The 18,624-nt window shown below is 45.4% G+C and overlaps 1 protein-coding gene across 2 annotated transcripts in view; it reads right to left on the bottom strand.

The window, feature by feature from the left end:
* CPM (carboxypeptidase M) overlaps positions 1-18,624 on the bottom strand; it is a 67,400-nt gene that overhangs the window by 6,355 nt on the left and 42,421 nt on the right. For both annotated transcript variants that reach the window (XM_032420246.1, XM_032420245.1), the window contains exons 4-7: positions 9,630-9,802; positions 7,885-8,069; positions 7,012-7,182; positions 4,213-4,365 (exon numbers count right to left, since the gene is read on the bottom strand). In XM_032420246.1, the coding sequence (XP_032276137.1) occupies positions 4,213-4,365; positions 7,012-7,182; positions 7,885-8,069; positions 9,630-9,802 (682 nt within the window). The remainder of the gene's footprint in view (positions 1-4,212; positions 4,366-7,011; positions 7,183-7,884; positions 8,070-9,629; positions 9,803-18,624) is intronic.

The following is an 18,624-nucleotide window of genomic DNA, read 5'->3' as shown; positions in this document are numbered from 1 at the left end:
GGCTACCAGAGCTACTAAGCGGTATCCCCTGGATGGTGGCCCCCAAAACTGGGACACCGGATGCATGCATAGATTCCCTTTTGGGAGAGACTGGTGACCGGGAGGGAGGGAGCGTGCAAACATGGTGTCTGCCAGCCTCCATCTTTGGAGAGTATTTCAGTAGACCCCTAGATGTGTGTTAAATTAGATGCCTGCCCCTCAGGTCAAAGCTTGAAGACCAGCAAATGGGCTGTTTTCACAGAAAAACTGGGCATCTTTCAGTTGGCTGGCTCTGCACTGGGCCCTGGCAGGCAGCCAGGTGCACCTGTGCGGACCCTTTAAGAACTATCTCCCAGTTTGAGGGTCTTGTGGATGCAAGCCCCATGGCTTTCAAAGCTAGGTGTTTTCAGGGATTGTTTCTTGGGTAGCTTTTAAAAGTTGGGGTGCCAGATGTGGGGTTCAAACCTTTTGCTGCTCAGGGAGAAGTTTGGAGTTGTGAGTTCCTTCAATGTGGGTTGCTGCAACAGGGATGGGGTGTATGGCAGGATCGTGTCTCAACCTCTCCTACTCGTTGCAATATAGGTTTATTCTCATTCGCCCAATATGTAGGAACGGCTTAGGTAGTTTTTGGGTTTCCATATGTAGCTATAGATTCGGTGTGTCTGGGGGAGGGGATGAATTCAGGATCCTCCTACATTGCCATCTTGAACCAGAACTTGGTAAACTTATTTTTGATGTAACTTAAAATACAGTCAAGCTAACAATCAGATTTATAGGCTAAATTTGTTGATTGTCAAATGTTCCATTTCTGGCACCTAGTATCAAAATGAGAGAACACAGACGACAACCTAAATCCATTCCTGTCTTTTCCAAGTTGCTTACTCAGTCACCAAACTACTACAACATTGTCCTCGGTAGATTCCACTAAATCCTAAACTAAAAAATGCCAGTGTATTTACAAAAAGCAGGGGAGGTGGGGGCGCCTGGCTGGCCCAGGCAGTGGAGCATGTGACTCTTGATCTCGGGGTCATGAGTTCAAGCCCCACGTTGGGTGTAGAGATTACTCAAAAAAAAAAAAAATGCCAGTGTATTAATTTACAATAAGATACTTACCTATGCAAGGGCCTCAATAGTTCTGTCTCATGGTCAAACTAGATGGGAAACAATTATAATCACAAGATTGCTTGGAATCATGGGATTGGTTAATGGTGTCTTACTACTAATAACAGGAGTGAACATTTATTGTTAGTATATTTCAGGCTCTATGGCAAATGCTTAACGTGCATGTTCTCACTGAATACTCACATCAACTCTATCACGTAGGCAATACCGTCACACTTTTACAGATGAGGAGACTAAGGCTCTGGGTTATTAAATAACCTTAAGCTCCTAGAGCCTGGCTGTAAAGCCACACTAGTCTCCAGGGCCCCCACTGACCCTGACACCATACCCCTCACCTCAAAATTTCAGGAGTACAGTTAAGAAAAAGTCATTTTAAATGTTACACTTTACCTTCCAGTGTGTTCACTCAGTGACATATCATCTTAATGACATGAGAAGGAGCCACAAGGAAAAAATGACCCTGAACTATTCCCAGAACATTTTACTTAGTAATTATTTACTGGAGCAGAAAGATAACGCGGCATAATTATAGTTCCCTCAGAAAAGTTTAAAATGAAATACAAAATTTTGACACTTAGCAACAAAATCTTTGTCTTGAACATTAAGCAAACCTCTGCTTGACCCAAGTTGCCTTTCACTTTCCTAATTCTTGACTCTTCATTTTTCCCCCCCCAGAGAAGAAATTACTAAATGCCGTATTTCCTTCTCACATATTCAACAGATAGCAGCTGTGAACCTCTAGTTTCAGGTAATTTGTCCTTCTGCCTCTTCTAAAAGTTTCATTTATATTTATTCCTACTACTTGGTATGTATCCTTTTGATCTTTAGCTGGGACCCAACTATAAACATCAGTCATGACTTAGTAACCCAATTATGCATTTATTCATTGGGTATCGGTGGCATTATTCTTTGAAGAGAGATTCCCATCATGCCCTTCTTAGGAGGTCTTCTGACACATTAGGTAAGTACAGATAGATACCAGTCAGGCTCAGTGTAAATCCCAGGTCACTAAACATTCCCAGACTCAGTTTCATCACCTGTAAAATGGAAATGATATGTACCACCTTCCAGGCCTTTCCTTCCCAGAGAAGGTAAGCCAGAGACTTCCAGATGGGTCCAAGTCTCAGATACATCTTAGCAAGTGGTGAAACTAAGCCACTGAACGCAACACTGCTTGATAAATATCAGTACTTTCGTTAAACCACAGCAAAACCAGTAAGAAGGTTTGCTCCCATCATCCCCAAGCAAAGACAGTCTTTGGCTTCCTCCTACACACTGAAATGGAGAGAACCTATCAAGTGACAATAACCACACTATTAGTGTTTTGAAATTGGGTTTCATTAAATTAGGAAAAAAAAAAAAAAAGCCTCTGTCTTAAACCACAAGGGGGCAGGGTTGATGTGCTTATATATATATATTTTTAAGTAGGTTGTGCATACTTGATTATAGGGATAGGCAGATGAATATTCTTTACAAAACCTATGGACTTGTAAGCCCTCCAAATTAGTAATAGTCATGCTACAATGTGCATGTTACTTAACAGTTTACAAAGCTCCTTCACGGGCATTATTAGGCCAGCATGACACTTCAGAGCCCACCTTAATTCAGTGCTTGGAAAATAACCTTTACAGCTAGATTGAAATTCCAAAAAGAGTAGTGCAGTTCTGTGGAGCATATTTCTTATTCAGCTGCACTCCCATGTTGATGCTGATGGAGAAATTTAACAATAGGCAGAGTAATACTAAATAAGGAAATACAATAGAAAGGCTAAATTACTATGTGCCTCATGAGGAAAATCTAGTAGCAAAATACCAGAATATTAAGAGAGGACCCAATAATCTTAGTAAATGCTAAGATGCTGATGAAAAAAGATTTCTTTAACATCCCTTATCACAGGGAATCAGCCTACTTCATACATGTCTCAGCCCTGTGAATTCACCAATAATCTTTGTGCACCTGTGCTGTGGGGGGTGGTGCTGGAGGTTGGGGGGAGAGGGATGAGAGGGGGCAGGGGCATATATGGGGCCAAGGGAAGCTCTTAATTATCCTTGCACTCAGCCCTGGACCCCCTGTGCGTCTGACTCTTCCCTCCATCGCTCTAGCAGGTGGAAAGCTTTGGGGTAATTGCAGGAATTGTGCAGTTATGCAGCAGGCCTGTGATGCAACCCTCATTGACACAAACCCACACCTACTTCAGCGTGACGTAGTAGTCTAACTACTGTGCCAATTTCTGAAGCCCTTCTGAAGCCCTTCTGAAGGGAGAGAAAGAACTTAAACCCTGGCAATGCAGAGAGCCTTCCACTCCCCGCCCACAGAGACACAGCCTAGCTAAAGAAGCTTAAACCGCATGACTCCGTCACCATTACAAGCACTGAGTTTCTCTGCTACAGTGGTTTTCAGAGCGTGGTCCCTGGACCAGCAGCACCAGCATCTCCTTGAGAAAGATGCACCATTCAAGATGCACTAAATCAAACTCCGGGGCTGGGGCCTGGCAATCTGTGTCTTCAGCAGCCCTCCAGAGAGTCTGCTGTCCAGGTTTGAGAACTATCACTCTTGCCCGGTTAGTCTGTCCACCTGAGCTAAAGGCTAGACAGCTGTCAGAAGACCAGCCTGGGAAGACTGCCAGGACCATGTAGGTCATTTGGCAGAGTTGCAGGATGTGAGGGGTTTGAAGCTAATGGTGCTAGGTCAGCATCCCAGTACTAAGAAAAAGGCAAAATGGCATGTCCGGTGTTCTCTGGATCTATGACATTGTGTGACAAGTGATAAGCAAACTGGGCATTTCCTAGATGGGGAATGATTTAACAGAGTAATAACTTGTTTTCCTGGATCTTTTACGAGATTTCCACATGAAAAATTCGAAGTACTCTGGATTTTCCACCCCCATATTAAAGTAACACACATCACGCTTTCTCTTCTATGAACTGATGGGCACTGCATTTCTCATGTGCTGCAGATATTCATGCAGAGAAAATTCTTAATCATTAGTTCTGGTACTCAAAATGAGGCTGTACCAGGAAAACAAATAGGGGCTTGCATTCTCTCAACCCAAAGGTTTTGCTAGATGCTATGTTTTGTGTTAACAGGAATTAATAAAAAAATCTTACAAACCTAGGTGAATCTGTTTTATATATTCAATCAATGAGGCCTTGTTTTTATTCCAGAAGAATGGAAGCTTCTCCTCATGAGGATATTTACAGCATGACAGCTCCAAAGTAATTTCAAAACACTGGGCCCAGATGTAGTTGTAGTCTTGCATTCCACCTAAACACAAACATATTTAATTTTTTAAGGTCTAAAATTGGAATGGAGTCAAGTATCCTGTACCTTGGGGACAAGTGAATCAGCTGTAAGGAAAGTACACGTAAACAGGAAAAGATGAATTTGACATATTAGCATATAAACTCAGGGCTTGACGTTTTATCACCCAGGCATGAACAGGCAGTCCTAAATACTCCCATATGGGTAACTGGATCAGAGCAGGCCTAAGTTCAACTGTGCAGCCGAAGGGGAGGGGAAGGGTCAGTCCTTTTTTGTCAATCATACATTACAAAAAGGATTCATCAGTGTACATTTCTTCTGTAAATTACATTCTAAACAGATATGGAACGATACTTCTAAAAAATTGTTTACAAACCATTCATAAATAATGTAAAGCTAAGTACACTCACTGGGAGAATAATGGCTAATGTTCAGCGAGCGTTTGCTATGACTGGGGAACCATTTGAAGAGCCTGTCATGGCAGTGACCCCTCCCCCCCCGTCTCAGAGACAAGGAGACAATCCCAGAGGGTAAGTAACATGCACGTGGGTGCAGAGCCCAGCGCAGACTGTCCTGCTCAAGGCCCTGTGCTTCTGCCCGTGACACCGAGCTGCTTCGGGGATGAAAGAGGGGGGGCCGGGGCCGGCTCTCGGGACAGAAGGGACCCACGCCCCCTTCTGAGGCCGCCAGTGCCCATGCTCACCTCCCAGTTCTCACCTCCGGAGACCCTATTTTCAAAGGACTATAGTCCCATTTTGTATTTTCTCAAATGCAAAACTTTTCATATTTTAAAATCTCTGAATTGGGAGGGGTCTTAAACTTGATGGCTGAAAAACACCATTGTCATTAGATTGGCCAGGAACATTTTTGTTTCTTCCTTAGTGGTACAGTGTATTTTATAATCAGTGGCATCTTGGATTTGATGAAATATGGTAACTTTGAAGGAAGTACTTTCTGCCAGATTTTAATTTGTTATACTTGATATCTGCCTAATAAAATATGTATTCTCAATTCTATCAGGGTATTTGGGAAGTACTGAATTAGAAAAAAACCTCATGCTAAGAAAATAGTCAAAATATATCAAAATATTTATATTAAGTAATATCTATGTAGGTCTAGATTCTGGCAGGAAGAATTCCTCTGTCCTTTGTATTTATTCGCCTTCTAAGTTTTGTATTTCTCTCTGACCTTGTTTTCACCAAGAAATGAAAGAAAAGGAAGAAAGAAAGAAAACCAAAGTCCTGGGTTGGATGGCTGTCAGGCAGAAAGAACCGAAACGGCAGAACAGGCGTACGAAGCGCGCAGGAGTGGGACTGCTAAGCGTGGGGTGTGCAGCTCTGGCTAATGCGACTCGGGCCTGGTGGACAAGACCTCCAGACCGAGCCGGAATGCTCTAAGCTCCTCAAAGTAGCGGGCTCTGCCTGCCTTTCTTCTCAGGGTGCGCTGCTTCCCGACAGCCACGTTAGCTTCCTGGCTCATTCCCCACACATCTGGATCTGCCTTGAAGGTTACAGAAGGCCATGAGGGACAGCTCTGCCCTGGGGCAGGAGGGAGCCCTCGGCTGCCTGCGAAGAGTGAGGAGCGGGCGTGGGCCTGGGGCGGGAGCTGTATCGGGGACAACAGAGAGGAGTGTGGGATGCTGTGGTGTCTAGCTGGCCCTGCTGCTTACAGCCCCTGGGAAGCTGGCAGAGAGCGGAAAGTACCAGCTTCTGCAACAGGACGGCACAGCCTGGGCCTCCCAGTGACAACTGGGAAAGGGGCCCGCGTGCCGCAACGCAGCCTCCAGCTCGCTGCGGGCAGGGTCGGGCGAACCAGTCTCACAGGGGGCACCTGCCACCACCGAGGCCCAGTCCCCGCCACTCTTCCGCCCTAGGGCCCTCCCGCTTGCTCAGGCCCCCGACAAGCCCGAGTTCTCCTACGCCCCTGGGCTTGCTTACGTGATTCCTTTTACAAGAACAGCCCCCTCCCCCCCCATCCCGTGACCCCTACATGGCAGTCTCCTTACCCGTTCCCTCACCCGGCCGTCCTGGTCCAAGGGCAGAAAACTGGACCCTCCCCCCCCCCAACCTCGTATCTAGCTGGAAAAGTGTTCTTGTTCAGCTTGCAAAGTGGCTTTAAAAATCATGACACCTCACGTACAAGTTCAGCTTGTTTTACAAACTGGGCAATCTGGCGATATTTGGATCCCCCTGGCACGTGGCCCTAAGTAGCTGGATTAGCAGGGGTCCCTGGTCGATGCGACATAAACATTACATTTCTCCAGGGGCTTCTCCACTCCTTGTTGTACTCTGGCTTTCTACCTCTTGGGCACACTACCTTTTCCAAACCTCCCATTTTTATTCTAATTACACTGCCACCACAGTTATTTACTTGCGTGCTGCTCTTCCCTATTAAGCCCGAGGGTAGGGGCTGTGTCCTGTTCAGCTTTCTTGGCAAAGTTCCTGGCTCATCGTAGGCAAACGCTGAGCGAGCATCTGAGCAGCTCTCGGGCCGTCACCCCCCAGTGCTTCTGGGCCATGAGCTGACAGAGACACGACTAAAGGATGGCACCGTGCCAAACAAATCTGGACACCTGCTGGGGTCAACAAAAGACAGTGGCACCTCTGGATGAAGGCAATAGGAGAATGCTAGAAGGGAAGAGAAACTGACCTTTGAGTGGATACCAGGAGTAGCCATTTGTGATTCCGTTAGGAAAGTTCATTTTGTTTTTACACTGGTCTCCTTTCTTCATGGTGGGATTTCTTGAAGCGTAGGTATGTGCAAGGTGTTGAAAAACATCGTCGTCAGGGGTTAAGCTACGGGAGTGTAACGTCCCCGTCGCTGTGTGTGAAAAACAAACCAAGACCTTTCTGTTAGTGTCGGAGTACAAGTACTCGGAAACGCATGGCGCCGTATTAGAAAACACGCCACCGCATCACAGGCAAAGACCCTGCTTTCCCAGAGGGACACGTGTCCACTTCCACGAGGGCTCCCCTTACCCTTTCTCCTCGTTTCTAATGAGCAGACACAGGGTGATACCACATGAGACAAACTAGATGCATATTCCAACTCCTCCTGTATCGGCTTACAAGGTGAATAGCCTCTTAGTCACTCTCACTCATTTCTGGAGGGGGGGTAAGCTTTCCTTACATACTGTAGGGGTTAAATAAAGGCACTGCGCTCGTTTTTAAGTCCTCATCCCATGGAGTTTTAAGAGGAGTCAAATGATTGCTCCTATGATTAGCAGAGAAAGGTAAGTTGTTCCGGTTTTATTTACTTTCAGGCACGTTGCCTCTTGTGGGGTATTCTAACCCGATTCTACTATTTTCCCGATGAATCTCAAATAATCCTGGGGGTCGCCAGGTCGGCCACCGTGCCCATCTACGGTCTATAAATTGTAGGAAGAGTGGCTCAGAGGTGAGAAAACGAGGCTCTTCCACCCCTGGCCGCAAAGGGCAGAGGGCAGACTTGTTCCCCTCCGGAGGCTGACTCTGCAGTCCCGCTCCGGGCTCAGGAAGCCAGGCCGGGCCGCTGTTTGCTCACCTGGAACACCGTTGTCAAACGGGTAACTGGCCACCAGGGCGCCGCCGTGGAGGTTTGCAGAGAGGACAAACGTCTCTGTTTTCAGCCACTCCATGACAGCCACAGTCTCAGGCTGCCTTGACACGTTATTAAATTCAAAAGCATCGGGGAAATTTCTATTCAGGTCATAGTAGTTATTATTTTCCCTTTAAAAGAAAGAATATTTTTGGGTTTACTGATGGTATGTGAGGAAGTGGACTCATGCAGTGTGTATCCCTTTGGTTTGGGCTCTAGGTGTTCTTCCAAATGTGAGCACAGGGAAAGTGGATGGTCGCCTGAGTAGCCTCGGAGGGCCGCCCCTGGCATTCACGCACTCCGCAGCCCCTCCCGTGTGACTGGCTCTTACCAGGGGGATCGTAGCTGTTGTGCTGTAAGCAGGGGTTTGATGAGTGTTTGCATTTCGGGGCTTTTGCTCTTGGAACACTCCCTCTGGGAAACCTGAGACTCCGGTGCTAACCCCGTGGAGAGTCTGCCTGGAGAAATGAGGAACCCAGGTGACAGCCAGAATTGAGACCCCAGACATGTCCCAGGCTGGTGGTCTCAGCCAGCCCGAGCTGAGGCTCCAGACAGGATGGTACAGAGATTGGCCAGCCTTGCTCTGGCTTGTCCAAATTCCTGACTTACAGAATTGAGAGTAAATAAAAAGGGTATGAATCCCTAAATTTGGGGATGGTTTGTTACATAGCAACTGATAACAAACAACAGGAACACACTATTTATACAAATGTACTTCTGGAAAGTGGACTGGCCATGTTTAAATACACTAGAAAAACCTAAAGTTGAAGGGAATCAATGGTGAGATTTTATTTATTTTTGGTAAAAGCAAACATGTTTGCCCAAATATAAATGTATGTTAGACATTTGAGAAATTCTAAACTTCCTGAGGCACATTGCAACAAAATAAACTGTTTAAATCAGAAATACAAGACTCCCTCTTCTTTTTTAACAGCTTTTTTAGAGAGAGAGCGCACAAATGGGGGGAGGGACAGAGAGAGAGAAGCAGACTCCCCGCTGAGCACAGAGCCCGACCCAGAGCTCCATCTCACGACCCCGAGATCATGACCTGAGCCGAAATCAAGAGTCAGACACTTAACCGACTGAGCCACCCGAGCGCCCTGACTCCCTCTTCTTTTGTGGTTAGTTCTTGCACTGGCTTAATAAACTAACTGGTAATTACTGATGGCCCAGCTGGGCCCTGGAGATTTAACAGTGAGCAACATGGGTGACAGGATTCCTGCCCCCAGGGTAGCTTACAGATCTGTGTGGAGAGAGACACTGAACAAAAAATCAGACCTTAAAATTTGTGCCGTGAAGGTAAAGTGACAGGTGGTATGAACCAGGGGCCTAATAGAGGACAGGTCCTGGAGGGAGTCTCTGAGGAAACACTGTTTGGCAGTGAGAGGGGCGAGGAGCGGGAAGTGAGGTGTGTCCAGTGCCTGAGGCGAGAGAGAACCAGGTCGGTCCAGGAGATGGAGGAGACCCCGAGGGGCTGGGGCAGGGTGAGCGAGCGCGAGCGGTAGGGCGGGCACGGGAGTAAAGCAGCCTTCTTTGGGATTTTACTTTTCGTCCTCAAAGCAGTGGCAGCCTGAAGAGTTTTCAGCATGGCAGTGACATGACCCAGGCTGAGCTGGTTCACTAACAAGGCCCCGGGGGTACTGTCTGATGGGGGCCTTGTTGTTGTTCTGAAGAGAGGAGCCCATCCTCACCTTCCATTACTGTAAAAACAGTCGGGCTTCATGACCGCTTCAAATCCATCTGGGTTCATGGAAGGCAGGAAGTGTATCCGGGTGCTGCGGATTAAATTTGTGATTTCAAAGTCTTTTCCATCATTGGTTACGAGATGTTCAATTAAGTGGAGAAGGAGCTCCCGCCCGACAGTCTGTGTGTGTTAAAGACAAAACGGGATATTATTAGGTCAGAGGAAAATAGTCCCTAAAGCACAAATCCCCCCACGAGGGGTTCTGCTACAGTTTGGTATTTGAAACCAAAACCAGTTGTGAGACCACGATTTCTCAAACACATGGGGGCTCTGGCAAGTGGCAATCAGTCGCCAGCGCGCTGAAAACTCTCAGCGAAAATTACTTAGAAAGTTTTTTTTTTTAAAGTACCCATATGTGAAGAATGTACTTTTCAATAAAAAAAATGAATTAGGTGGGATAAAGGTTCTGCTCATTATGCTTCCAATTTGTTTCCCTTCCAAAGTACTTCCCGGACTGGAAGGGCAGAGGCGGCGCTCGGGAGGGCCCGGGAGCGCGGCTCCGCGAGCGTGCGCGTCTCGGGGGACGGCGGGGGGACACCCACTGCGTCAGACACGGTAGACAGGTGTCGATTTTGATAGGGGAAAATTCAGGCTTGTAACGAGCACAACTTAAATAGGTTTCAGACTTTAATATCCCTATTTCCAAATTTCCCTCTTGCACCCTTGTGCAATGTTTGCCCTATCTGCGTATTTCCGATTGCCACATTCTCGTGTTGCCGAAACTTGAGTCATTTGCACATCATTCTCATTTTTTTTTTGCCATATCTGCACATTATCTATACGACTGCTCATTTATATTTTCTTTAAATCGGCTCACTTTTTACTTACAGGAGAATGAAAACCTTTGTGTCATTACCATTTTGCTAGACAGGTTTCTAATGTACACTGTTTAAAAAGCAGGACTATGAAAATAAAAATGGTCATCTCCACCCACAATTATCTTATGTATCACCAGTGACTGGGAAACTGGAGACCTATGAGAGATCTCGTTTTATAATCCTCAATGGTAAGGACTATTTTTTTATTATTATTATTAAAAAAAAGTAATTCACACCTCAACCTTATTATAGAAAGATCTGACTAGGCTATCTCAGCTTGTCTCTATAATCCTGGGTTCAGGGAATCTGCTTCTGAGTAAGGAATGCTGGCCTCTCACGGACGGTCAGATGCTGCTGAGGGTCAGTCCCCGGGAAATCTAGGGCAGCGGCTGCTTAAGGGCTGCCTGCAGAGGTACTACTATGGTAGGCAGTGAGCAGGGCAGGAGTTTCCAGTTACAGCTCCACCATATGAATTCACTGCTGTGACGACGGGTGAGCAATCCTTGAATGGTAATTTCTCACTTTATGCCCCACTGGCAAGGAAAGAAACCACATTTGATGAATTTGTTATCCTAATGAACATGGAATAATTGAAATAGGGACTAAGAAAACTTGGAATATGTCAATTACGTATTCACAGGTAGCCATCAATTTCAGAGTGGAAATATATTCAATTCTGACTTCAATTTTTTTTTTCCTACTTATTTCCATCTTCTACTACCTTGATTTTTGTTTTTACAGTCAAAATTGTCAGCTTGTGGGGCGCCTGGGTGGCTCAGTGGGTTAAGTGTCTGCCTTCAGCTCAGGTCACGATCCTGTGATGGAGCCTCACATCAGGCTCCCTGCTCAGCAGGGAGTTTGCCTCTCCCTCTGCCTCTGCCCCCTGCTCATGCTCTCTATCTCAAATAAATAAAATCTTAAAAAAAAAAAAAAAATTGTCGGCTTGAAAAAGTCTTTACAGATAACCAAAAAAGGCAAGTGAGCCACACACAAGGTTTCCAAGCGTCTGTTTTGGGAGCTCAAGCACTCTGGAAGCAGCCTCATGAGCTACTTGCTGGCCAGTGGAGGAGCTGCAGTGACTCTCATTTGTGAAAAGCTAATTTACACGTGGAAAGTGCAGTGATTTAAGGAGCATTGTGCCAAGGGGTTGGGGAGGAGGCAGTGACCAAGAGTCACCTGCAGCTCCTGAAATTTCTAAATGTTGGTTGGGACTGTCGGGCAGTTGGTTCAGTTAGAGGGACGAATCAGGAAGAACCCGAGGCCCATGTGAGTCCCCAGTCAAGGACAGAGGAGCCGCACCAGAATCCCCATGGGGCTCAAGATGTGCCTTTCCCTCAACTATCTCAACTGAACAATCTCAAGCATGCCACAACTCAAGACGTGAGTTGGCAAAGACATTCAACCAACTCAAAGCAAATGAAAACAAAGAGGAGTCAAGAAGCTGTGATTAGGCTGTAGAATGAGACTGAGGAACTGTGGGAGAACAGGTACAGAACAGAATGGAAAAGTTAATGTTTATCATTAACAGAGGGTGGGGGCTGGGGGAGATAAGTGTTCATAGCAAGGGGTTAGAAGACTCTATCAAGAGCTAAAAACTATATATTTTCAATGATTACAATTTCCAAGTTTTCCCTCATTTTTTTCTTGACTTTGGAAGAATCATCTGGTAATTTCTTATTTTGAGAAAATATTTATCAAGTTCACCGATTATTTTAGTTTCACTTCAGTTTATCCTGTCCAAGTAAAATGAAATCTCATACTTATTTAAAGGGTAACAGAATATGGCACCCATTTTATTTTGTATCCTTTTAATCCTTCTCATTCTCTTACTACAGAAATCCATAGATGTCTAGAATGATGTGTGGCAAATATTAATGATGGTTATTTCTGAGTGATAGTATTCTGAATGATTTTTATTCATTTTTCCGGTGTCACTTTTTAAAGAAAACCTTTATTATTTTTACGAAACCAATAAAAATCATGATTCTTTCAAGTCAATAAATGTAGAACCAAGGTATTTTCTGTTTGTCTCCATATTCCAAAACAAATCACATGTCCTTAACTGCGGAGGATAAGTAAAAAATCTTGGAAATATGGTAAAGAACCAATTAAGAGTCAGATAATTTAAAAACTGCTGAGGTTAAACAGCTAAAATTTCAGGGAGTTAAAAATCCTCTCTTTTTGTTGGGCTATATTTTGCTGTCTTCCTAACAGCAGATTTATGCCAAATATTATTCAAATTAATTCTTCCCAACCTTAATATAAATGTTTCAAGCACTCATTCATGTTTTATGCATAAACCTCCCTTCTTTAAAACTAAGTCTTTGAATATGAAATCCCAGAGAGTCCAAATTTTAAAAAAGAACACGGTCAAAGCAATCCCAATAGCTTAATCAGCTTTCCATTTAGCACGCTCACTTCCTCTCTGGGAGGATGTAGACTTAATATGAGAATCCCTCATGAAGAGACTGAAAGGCTGGATGAACACACCAGTTTCGGGAGCCTTTCACTGATCATTCATCTGCCAGTTAAAATGGCAATAACCCAGAAAGCAGAAAATAAATTCTCCATCAGTTTTAGTTTACAATTAAGGTGGAATTTGCTAGAGAGATAAAAATGAGTGTTCTAGGGTGCCTGGGTGCTCAGTCGTTAGGCGTCTGCCTTCGGCTCAGGTCATGATCCCAGGGTCCTGGGATCAAGTCCCACATCGGGCTCCCTGCTCGGCGGGAAGCCTGCTTCTCCCTCTCCCACTCCCGCTGCTTGTGTTCCTGCTCGCGCTATCTCTGTCTCTGTCAAATAAATAAATAAAATCTTGAAAAAAAAAAAAAAAAGAGTGTTCTAGCTCTTCAAAGAATGTTTTTTTAACAGTGGAAAAAAATTTTTAAAGAGTCTACAATTACTAGGTAATCTGTGAGAGTGAGAGAGAAAGAAAGACAACAAAACCCAGCTATCCCAATGACGGAATCTGTTTTAAAATGCTACACTGTCATGCAGCTGCTCGGTGGAAGAAAAGCCTGTGACCTCTGGGGCTCCCCAAATGGTGTATTACCGATTTAATTCATTTGTCTGATTGCCTCCTTAAGTCCTTCTTCAAATATCAGCCTAAATATTACGTTATCTAGCAGACTTTTCCCTGGGCTCCCAAAGTCTGGGTGCCATGACCTACGCATGTGGTCCCAGAACTCTGCACGCTTGTGTTTCTCCTAATACCGCCCACATACATTCACAATGGCCCGGCTGACCTTGACTGACCTTGACTGACCACCCCGCCCCCCCCCCTCCATCGTCTAAGCCTTGGGGGCAGGGATCCTAACGGGCTTCCTCTGTAGCGCTGGTATCGTGCCCAGCTCTGGGGCTATCATATACTCAATAAATGATTGCTGATTACTGTTGACAAATCCATTACAAGGTCAAGACTATTCTAAGGAAATTTCTGAAAACATGAGGACTTAAGCTGCTTAATGAGGGCAGATGTACAAATGATCAAATTAGAGGCACCTGGGTGGCTCAGTCATTAAGTGTCTGCCTTCGGCTCAGGTCATGATCCCCGGGTCCTGGGATCGAGCCCCGCATCGGACTCCCTGCTTGGCGGGAAGCCTGCTTCTCCCTCTCCCACTCCCCCTGCTTGTGTTCCTGCTCTCGCTGTCTCTCTGTCAAATAAATAAAATCTTAAAAAAAAAAAAAAAGATCAAGTTATTTCCTTTGAACCATTTTCAACATTGAACCACTTTTCCAGGGGTGGGGGCTAACAATTCTGATCCTGCCAAGGACTCAGGATATCTGGTTGCCCTAGCCCAGCCTTACCAAAAGGGGAGATGAAGAGAAAAAGCACAATTACAGGAGAAATTTAATACATGCTTAAAAGAATCCGACACTTCACTTGGAATAAAGATTAATTCTAGCTCCAAAAGGAAAAAATTAATGATCTAAAGCCACACTGCATAACTGAGGACATTTTGCTATCATCTGTGATAATGGTGGAAAATAGAACTTGGCAAATGGCATCTGGAAGGACAAGCTTTGTTTTTTTAGTACATTTGGAACTTGTACTGCATGTTGACTACACATCCCAGATTTTCCAGCATGGGCAAAATTCAGATATTATGTCTTAGTGTTCATATAAACCATTAAAATGCCCTTTAAATACAAACAGCATATAAACTACATCTCATAAGTTGTCTCTTATATGTCTAGAAGGGGTGTGAAAATCATTTATCCATTATCCTTTATTTTTAGATTGAAAAATATGGCCACTGTTATCCAGGGAATGTTTCTGCTTTCAACTTATATATCTAGAACACAATAAATTAATGCCACCCAAATGTGAAATTCTAAGGTGATGTGGATATTTCAAAAGTCTACTGAGGGGCACCTGTGTGGCTCAGTCGGTTAAGTGTCTGCCTTCAGCTCAGGTCATGATCTCGGGGTCCTGGGATCAAGTCCCACATGGGGCTCCCTGCTCAGCGGGGAGTCTGCTTCTCCCTCTCCCTCTGTCTGCCGCTCCCCCTGCTTGTGCTCTCTCTCTCTCTGTCAAATAAATAAAAATCTTAAAAAAAAAAAAAAAAGTCTACCTGATTAACCCATCATAGTAAAAGTAATTTACTGATGTTTAAGTAATAGGAGCTTAGGGGGGAAAAAAAGAATCCAAATTGGCAATTCAGTTAAGCATAACAAGCACATATTGAATACCTACCCCCATACTACTTAAGACCATGGCCCTGAGGTCAAGGGAACCTTGTGAACCCAGCCTGTAACCTCTCCTTTGCCTATTACTGGATTAGCTTAAAACTACTGGCACTCAACTTTCTCAGCACATAGTCATGCCTCACTTCAGTATTTCCATTAGAGAGGAATTAGAGATGTCTTAACAATCTAGAGATTAGCGAAGATTTTCTTTTTCTACAAAGTTTAAAAACCATGGGATAGGAGACAGGCACAAAACAGTGCGAGGAGGCCTTGAGGAAGGAACAAGGAGTGATTTTCCCAGGCTTCTCTCCTGTCCACATTGAGGCTGAAGGTATTAAGATGTTCCCAGTTTTGGGGCCTGGTAGATTATTGGTTATAGCTTACTACAAAGCCAGCCACGAGCAGGAGGAGGGCACAGGGGACAAAGACCCCATTCTCAAACACTGTCAGTACTGGTGGAGGAAGGGAACGGTAGGGAGCCCCCCACTCAGCATGTGTCGGCATCACCCCTTCCAAGGAGAAACAAGCACTAGACTTCAGCTGTGTCTGTACCACCGACTAGGCACCTGCATACGTTAAAACTAGGATCGAGGCTTCTACAAGGCGACATGTCAGTGTGTGTGCACACGGAGGGCCCAGACGAACTAGGAAAACACCTGCTAGTCTTAGGAAAATGAGAAAGGTAGAAACTCAGAAACACTCCTCTCACGTTGTTCTGGAAAGGGCATGAACACCAGGTGGCAAAGGCTTCTCAAAGGGTGCTGTTAGCTACCCCGTGTGATTGCACAGCAATCAAGGAGGGGGAGGCAGGCAGTAGAAAAAACGGACTTGGATTTATATCCAGCGTTACTCTAAGAGCTTGCCACTTTTTTACATGATGAATAAGACCAAATCTTCTCATCGACAGGCACCATTAGGTATCCATCCAAACAGATCATAGATCTCTACGTCAAAATGAAAAGAGTACAAACAGAACACTTAGCAGGCAGCAGAGAGAGTCAAGGAGGCAGACCCATAGCTGGGTAAGGCCCGGCGCTTGGGCTGGGATTCAGACAGCCTACGACCAAGCACATACCCCCACCAAGCACTTAGTGTAGCCCATGCTCATTAATGTTGGCTCGTGTTATTACGTGCTTGTAAAGCACTGTGGAGAAAGTAACTTGCCAGTCTGATCAACGAGGCACCGTGAGCCAGTGTCATTGGAAGGACATGAGCCAACAGCAGGGTGAAGGGAGACAAGAAAAATATTATACAAGAGGAGGTTTAATATCACTTCTTTTATAAAATACCTGCCTGCAAAGGGGTCATTTTAAGTTGATTTTGCTACCCAAAGTTTTTGCAAACCCTCCAGCATCGGCCAAATTAATCCATCTCCATGATTCCTAAGGGTCTATTAGCCAAAAAATGTTTCACCTAAATACAGCAAACCTTTACATTTAGCTTCCGGTTGGAAGGAACCAGAGGGACTAGAGGCACAAGGAAGCAAAAAATCCAGAATGTAGGACATTCTGCAGGACAGATAACTAATTGATCAGGTCTCTTTATTAAGTCTAGAGTCACGAAAAGATCCTTTAAATGCTAGAACAAAAGATTCAAGGGAATGGACCACATGTGATGCATGGTCCTGGACTGGATCCTGATGTAGACAATCTGGGGGACATTTGAGAAACCAGAAAGTGGGGTAGAAGATAAAGACAGGATAAACTTGTATTAACATGAAAGGGTGGCTAGTATTAACTTAAATGTTACAAATAGTAAATCAGCATAGCTCATTTAATAGAAGTGCACACATGCACACACAAACACCTAGGTGGATAAATAGTAAGGAATTAACTACTAATTTTTGGAAGGTCAATATACAATGTTGTTGTTGTTGGTTTATGTTTTTTTCTGAGATGTACATGATTGATTTTACAATAACAACAACAGATTATCTTTAATTTAAAAAAGACCTGATTCTAAAACAAGGTACAAGGACGTAAGGCAAAAATTCATGGGGGAAAATAGCAGGTATGATCAGCAGAACTGGGTCTTCCTAATGCTGGGGATGCTCACTGCCATCTAGCCATGTATTCAGTGTGGGAAACACACACACCTCTGTGGGGTGGGGTCCAGGTAAGAGAGGAAACATTTTAAAAACAGTGTGATCACTTCTGTCCAGCAGGCCACTCCGTGCACAGATGTCCCCTGTGGGGTTCTCCACACGAGGCCCACAGACTCCTAGAAGATCCATACACCCTGAGGTCAGCACCCAGAGTCTGTGGCGGAATAGCAAGGCATCTACCTAAAGAAGGTGAGAACCAGTGCCCTAAAATGTTAGCTATGTAGCATTTTATAGTGGGTTCTCGAAAATGCTCTTTCAATTCCAAAAGATCTGAGAGAGCAAGAAGGCTGGGTCAGGTGGTTGGACCCTCTACTCAAACACACTCCTCTGCTCCTGAGCGAAGCCATCACTGTCCCCAGCTCCTCGCAGCACCAGGAGGGCAGAAGGCACAAGATCTCACATTCAGGATAAGTTCCTCAGTGGCCCACAGAGCCCGGACACTGCCACCGGTGGGGACACATGGGGGACACACGGGGGATCACAGGGCCTCAGGTCCCCGCCCCAAGGTGCACTGGGACTTCACCCTTTCTTGATCTCAGTCCCTGGCATTCGTCAAAGAATCAGGGTGAACTAGAGAGCCCCGATTTGATGGGATACATTACCTACCCGGACAGCAAAAGGCCAGAAGTTTGGGAAAGCGCATCTTAGAAAGAAGCCAACTCAGAGGTGAGGGAGGGAAAGGACTCTGGCTTCTCTTCCAAAGTTTCAGTTCGGAGGGTTATTTCTGAGCACCATGCTGGAACCCCCGAAGTGCCAGGAATTCAGTAAGTAAACTACTGTAGTTAACGAGTGCTGTATGTCTCTTACTAAAGATGGACTCCATGGACCTGGATCCACAGACGACATAGCAAGGGGGAGGTCTGGGCTGCCATCTGCGGTGATCAGTTGTGTTGTTATCACACCAACGCTGGTCAGACTCCCAGCGACATCAAATCTGACAGGTACAGCGCGATCACACTCAGCAAAGTCACGGGGGGACTGACCTTCCATCCGCTCACAGATCAGGTCCAAAGGCCTACGCCTTTCTTAGAGGCCAGGGTCTGCACCTTGCTCCCACTGCAAGAAGTCCTGTCCTCCCAGCAGGACAGGTCGGGCTGCGTGCGTCCTGAGAGGTGGACCTGCTCCTACGGAGCCTGGGCTTGGGGAGGGCTAAGCCAGGACAGGAAGCCCAGCGTCGGAAGAGAGCCCGCCACCCACACTGCTGCCAACTCCCATGTGTCTTCACGAGGCAGTGGGTTGCACATGCCTTGACTTCGACGCTCCTTAAAGGTAAGCATGTTTTAGAGGGCGCTACACACATTGCTATGTAAATTTTCCTGACTGTGACGACTGGG

The sequence above is a fragment of the Phoca vitulina genome, unplaced genomic scaffold (assembly GCF_004348235.1).
Source record: "Phoca vitulina isolate PV1807 unplaced genomic scaffold, GSC_HSeal_1.0 scaffold23, whole genome shotgun sequence".
In the NCBI taxonomy this organism is placed as follows: Eukaryota; Metazoa; Chordata; class Mammalia; order Carnivora; family Phocidae; genus Phoca; species Phoca vitulina.
Note: the sequence above shows the minus strand (reverse complement) of the source record. Positions and strands in the feature narration are given on the sequence as shown.